Source organism: Setaria viridis, chromosome 3, assembly GCF_005286985.2.
Source record: "Setaria viridis chromosome 3, Setaria_viridis_v4.0, whole genome shotgun sequence".
Classification (NCBI taxonomy): domain Eukaryota; kingdom Viridiplantae; phylum Streptophyta; class Magnoliopsida; order Poales; family Poaceae; genus Setaria; species Setaria viridis.
Window position 1 is genome coordinate 6,212,125 of NC_048265.2, and position 6,244 is coordinate 6,218,368.

Genomic DNA, 6,244 nt, shown 5'->3' on the forward strand with positions numbered 1-6,244 from the left:
CCGCCTGCTTAAACCCCCGAAACCCTAGCCGTGCAGCACCCCCGCCCATTCCATGGACGAGCCCCAGCCGCCGCCGTTCCCGCCGCGCCCGCCGGTGGAGCTCGCCGGCGCGGCGCGCGACGCGGAGCTCCGCCTCGCCGCCGCGCTGTCCCGCGAGGAGGTCCTCCGCCGGCGCCGGCGCCGCCTGCTGCAGCTCTGCTCCCTCTACCGCGCCCAGTTCTGGGCGCTCGCCGACGAGCTCCCCGCCAGGCACGGCGAGTACTGGTGGGAGCACGGCGCCAGCCCCGCGCTCGGCGACGAGCCCCCGCCGTCCCTCCGGCTGCTGAAAGGGAATGGGGCCGGTGCTGGGCCGCCGGAGAATGGGGGCCTCGTTGGGCCGCTGGAGAATGGCTGCCGCGGCGCCGTTGCTCCCGCTGCGGCGGCTGCGGGCGGTAGGGCCGGGTGCGCGGCTTCGAATTGCGAGGCCAAGGCGATGCCCCTGTCCCTGTACTGCTTCAATCATATCCTCTTGGACCCCAAGCAGCAGCTCTATCAGCCCTGCGCCTTCCCCACTAGGAAAAGGTATGCTTCCTGGGTTGACTAGGGGAGTTCAGGATTGGATCGTGCCGTACAATTTCGCAATTTTGTTCTGTAATTCTGGTTTTCGCTGGACTATGTGTGGTGCCCTGGTCAGAAATGTTGAGTTTAGTTTTTCTACATGAAATTACAGTAAGAATTTTTTGTCGACAGCTTTTCAAGCTCATTGATTTGGTCGCTATGTTACTGAATTTTGTTTTCTAGCACTTGATTTGGAGAGGACTAGGTTTGTGGGCTGTTGAAGTCTTTGGCAAAGGCTCACAACTCTGGTTGGAATAGGTCGGTTCCTGCTTATTCCTTGTACCCCTTCTGAGTGGGGCTAGATACAGTAGCATCTGGACTGCTATAATTACATCCTATTTTAGTGAAATGTAAATGCTAGTGGATATACATGAGGATGGTTTATAATGGAAAACTAAAACTGCTGAATGAAACAAAACTAGTAACTGGCTTGATAGCTGTCTCCTGGCAGGCGCTTTTTAAAACACCGGATTGTGGATTCAACTTGTAGATTTTGAATCAAATATAGAAGGGATCAATTGTTAGCTCTTAAAAACTATATACATGCCATTTCAACATTTTTTTAAGAATGCATGTTTATGTCATAAATATAGGCTGAACATTATCACTGAAGCCCATACAGTTTGGTAAGCATTGATACAAGTGTTGCTGTGGAAACATAAATTTTAAAATGTGACAACAATTTTAATTGAACTCATGAACTATGTAACTGTTGCATTCTTCATTTCCTTTTCCTATAGCTATATTCTGTAACCTTTTTTAGTTTGTCAAATTATGCAATCGCGTATCGAGTACATCCACAGCTCCATGTTGTTTTGGGGAAACTGAACTGTCATTTAGATATTTGATTGATAGGTAGGTTTGTCCTCATGAGTACTTGTTATTCTAAATGTTCTGTTTTTTTTAATCTTTCCATTTTTTTAGCTTTGGCCTTTGGGTCTTCCTGGCACTTTATTGCTGCATTGCATTTTTTTTGGTTAAGCTCTGTTTGCTCATCATGTGTCATTTAATCCACCATATCATCTCTCTCTGGAAATCCATCTATCACCTCAACTGCTATCAGTCTCACCAACCAGAGTAAACTGGCTAACAGAAATAAGTTTTGGGATGCACAAGCCAGTACATTAGCTTGGATCTTTAACTGGAACTTTTTAAATTTTTGGGAACTTCTGGCGGGTTTACTCTTTCAATCATCTCTGTATGTTTGATTTTCCTCCTGCTCTATGTGCTCTTTTGCTTTACCAAGCTCCACATCTCAGGATGGCAACGGCCCCCGTCCCCGCCCCGATCCCTGAACTCTGAACCCCACCCCGGCCCCGAAACACTAATCAGGGGGAAAAAATAGCCCCGTCCCCGACCCTGTCGGATCCCCAAACTCCGTCGGGGCCCCGTGGGAAAACAAGAACTAGCAAAATTCCTCTCCATGTCAAAAACTTTTCAGTGTATATGCATTGGAGATTCAGATCATAGATCACAAAATAGATAAGAAAAGGAATTTCAAGCAACAAGTCAGATTGCATATATATTTCCGAATGAGTACAAGCATTGAACCACCAGTCCACCGTGAAAAAGAAACTAAATACTGCATGACAGCACCATCACGCTAGCAATCAGCACCACTAGCACTGAACTGAGAACGGAGAACACATTCAAGATAATTGAAATCGAGGATTGAGGAATCGAGAAATCAAAAGTTCAAGACTTAGACAGCAGGAGGATAGCTACATGGAGGACAGCCTGTGCGTTGACTTGGCTACTAGATGATCCACTCCACGACAAAGGCACCGAGCGACGAGCGTCCTCGTGCCCTCCGGCTCCGGCGGGCCTTGCCTCGTGCCGTGCGCTTCGAGTGATGGCGAGAGTGAGGATGGAAGAGATAGATTGAGACAAACGGGTGGCGGCAGCCGCCGCTTGCAGCTGCGGGAGGAATAGGGTTAGAGTTCTGGAAAGGCTAGATGCGGATGGGTGAGGTTTATATACATGGGCTGGAGTATTGGGCTGGATTTTTGGATGGTATCATTGTTTTCGGGGGGCCGTGGTGCCTCCACGGGGGAAAATCATCCCCGGCCCCGCCCCATTAACGTTTCGGGGCCTCGCCCCGCTTCCCCCGCGGGAGAAATTTGGCCCCGCGTCCCCGCCTAATTCGGGTCGGGTCTCCGCGGGGATCCGCCCCCGCGGGGAAAATTGCCACCCTGATCCACATCTGCAAATAGTGCCTTTTTATACTTGCCAGTATTTTAAGTTGCTTCCTAGCATAGGCACCAATGTGGAAGGCATATGCATACCTTCTCTGGCTTAATTCCTCAGTTTCTCACCCTTCTTGGAGAAATGAGAAGGTTCCAGCATAGTATGCGGTATGCCGTTCCTTGGCCTTCTGCAGCTCAATTTCTCAGTCGCCCACCCTTTTTTTTGGCTTGGCTCCATCCCCGTTCCTTGGTACACTTGAAGTTTTTCTTTAACTTAGGTTGTAGTCAATTTGGTGGTATCACTTATTGCAGTGGTGGGTTAAGGTCTTTGTTATCTGTTTACTACTAGTTCATATTTTCATCTATTTGCTATAAACTTATTATGGGTTTAAATTTATTGGTCTGCTTGCAATCAATACTTGGTCTTATGCATATGCATGCTGCATGCACATGTGTGAAACATTTATGACAACAGTGTACAGAAGAACAAACTTGTGTACTGCCAACTTTATTTTCCAGATGTTTTCTCAGATTGATCATTTGTACTTAAGGACCATTCCTTCATATCTCTCTTACTGTTTACTCTGATGATTTTCTGCAGTGGCATGCCAAATGGGGAAGCAATTTGTGGTAACCCTGTTCTGAGAGGCATTACTCCACTGCGGTGTGCTGACCATGATCCAAAATCTCAGAAACTCATCATAGAAGCTTTGAAGAATGCTGGAATTGACCTGCCCTTGACAAGTAAGAGTGTTCCAAAGTTGAGTCTCTTGATTTCTGAAACAGTCAGGGAAATTCAGATGAAAAGAAAGTTTTCCATGAATGCTGGAAAGACCGCACCTTCTGATATGTCATTGAAATGATTTGTTTGGATCAGCCTGTGATCTCTTTGTACATGATGGCCCTACAGAGATGGAGATGTTCCATTGTAAATATCAGGTGTCAAGGTGCACCAAATCTTCAAAAGAAGAAATAATGAATTGTTAAACTATTGGATGTTAAGTTATAGTGCAGAGAAGGAAGCTGTGCAAAATTGACCTGTTGGCTGCTTATAATTTACCCCCTTTAATCCTTGAAAGGAAGAAAACAAATTTTTGACTGAGCTTCAACAGCCACAGCAGGTAATTGAAATCACAACTATATCACTGTTTGCTCTTTTGAGTTGTTGATGTATATACATATTGTCAAATATATTTGCTCAAAATAATGAATCTGTATTATATGGAAATATTTCTGCAGTACGGGCAAGTATTTCTTAATACTAGTGGAAGAAACATCCAGGACTAGATATAGAACAATGTTATATTTGTTATAGTGTTGATAAGTCATAGATCGAATAGAAACAACTTGTTTTTAGTCCCGAGTGTTTTTTTTTTTTGCCACACTCAGTATCTATATCATATACATAGTTAGAGCCTTTTTAAGAGTTCTATTTCAATATTACAGTGCATCAGCACAGTGGTATAACCACTCTATGTGTATAGCATAATGAAGTGATATGTCATGCTGCTGACACTAATCTCTACACTGAAATGTGACAGGAATGCTAAATAACGTTCTAGGAATTGAAGGGTTGTATTCAGTAAGTACGTCTTGGATGATCAGTCAGGCTACCCCAATCAGTTGAAGAATTGCTACAGTTTCCTTCTCATTGGTCTTTCCTGCCTGGGAATGATCAGCATGGAAGTTTGTCTATCGAATGTTGTTGCTCGGTATTAGACCAGAAATGTTCCATCTTGTTTATGATCATACCAGAAATGTTTGTACATATTGTCGTAAATCAGTAGTTATTATTAGTTCAGGGTATAGGTATTTATGCTTGGGACTGCATCCGGCATGGGAAATTGGCCGTCCTTTGGGGACTATATCGAGCTTGTGATTTTTTTAGGGCAAAATCGATTAATTGAACTGTGAATCGTGAATACATGGTTGATTGAATTTGTGTTACTTGCAACGTCTATTCTTAGGTCGTGGTAGAGTTTTTTTTTGTTAGGCTAGTGAGCAACTCAATTGTTTGCAGCGTGTATATTGGTAACTTGATGTCTTGTCAGAGTAGAAGGTTCCCAAACCAGCAACTGTCTCAAATGACTATGTACTTGCCGCTCCCATTCTGAATGCTGGATTATTGCATTGGCAAATGGCAACCTTTCATCCTGACATCAGATCTTATTTTAGTGCACAGTTTCTGTGAGCTCATGCCGGCCATGCTCCAGAGAGTGTATTCTTGACATTTAATCTTATCACAGCATGTTTTTCACATTGTTTATCCGCTTGTAAGAACACTGTTAATGCACTCCTATACTGCATGAGGCATGGCCTGCATATTTTTCTGATATTTTTTGGTTTAATCTCAGCTTATTCAAAGATGCAACTCTGTCATGTAATATACCGTAGCGTAGGTATTTCAAGAGAACGTATTTTCTAAAGTTTGAATTCCTGTACATTGTTTGCGAATAAAAAACTCTATTGCATGCCTGATGCCTCGAGTTTTTTTTTTTTTTTTTTTTTTTTTTTTGTCCTTGGCTCCACTGGCGCATAGTACATCATAGGATCAACGATCATCAAGTCATTTTAGGGTCAGGATTCAGACCTCTTAGTTTTCAACCAACAATTAGTCATAAAAGATGTAAATTATGTTATACAAAAGTGAGGCTGTTGGATTTGTGTTTGCAAACGTTGTCTTATGGTTATGATTTTGTTAATCCAAAAATTATACTTACTATAACTCTATAAGAGAAATTATAAGTCTGATAATTTGGAGAAAGTGCTAAGTGAAACCATAACTATGTTTAGTGTCCTACATAGTACACAACGTAACTACAAAAGTGCTAAGTAGTTGGCGGTATCTGTAGCACGTGTCTTTATTTTTTATCAAAAGATCCAGGACCATTGCCCGTCAAATTAATTGTAAGAGCACACGAGTGTCATAGAAGTGTAGAAATCACGCCTCTTCCAAGTCCTATGTTAACATGGATATAATAATGAATTTGTAGTGTTCAAGCAAGTGCTTACCAAAACATTTATATCAAAGTATTTATTGCCTAAATATACAAATATTATGGTGCGTGCAAATTGTCGTGAAGCTATTAACATAAAGTTATCAATCCTCAATGGACATCAATAAGGATATTTATGACTAAATTCAATGGGGGTGTGGACTATTGATGAAACCATAAATGCTTTGACTGATAATTTGACGATGTGAGCGATAGCTTCACGTTACATTTTTGCAAAATACGTGCAAGTTGCTAGAAGAGGGGCAAAATGCCAAAACATGTACGCCTAGTGGGACCTATATTAAGGGTAAAATAAGTGTCTTAGAGATGTTCGTAAGGGCAAGGTGTACATTAATACATTCATAAGAGTGAGTGTGCATATATATATATATATATATATATATATATATATATATATATATATATATATATATATATATATATATATACACACACACACGCGCG

The 6,244-nt window shown here is 42.5% G+C and overlaps 1 protein-coding gene across 1 annotated transcript; it reads left to right on the plus strand.

Moving 5' to 3' along the window:
• Positions 1-4,730, plus strand: LOC117847035 (uncharacterized). Its single transcript, XM_072292598.1, has 3 exons — positions 1-561; positions 3,385-3,904; positions 4,325-4,730. The coding sequence occupies exons 1-2, from the start codon at positions 53-55 to the stop codon at positions 3,644-3,646; spliced, it is 771 nt and encodes a 256-aa protein (XP_072148699.1). The 5' UTR covers positions 1-52; the 3' UTR covers positions 3,647-3,904; positions 4,325-4,730.
• The last annotated feature ends 1,514 nt before the right edge of the window (positions 4,731-6,244 follow it).

Bases quoted from the DNA above. Each gene is read 5' to 3' on its own strand.
- LOC117847035 (XM_072292598.1), top strand. From the start codon at position 53: ATGGACGAGCCCCAGCCGCCGCCGTTCCCGCCGCGCCCGCCGGTGGAG. The intron at 562-3,384 runs GTATGCTTCCTG...GATTTTCTGCAG, and splicing joins GCCTTCCCCACTAGGAAAAG to TGGCATGCCAAATGGGGAAG.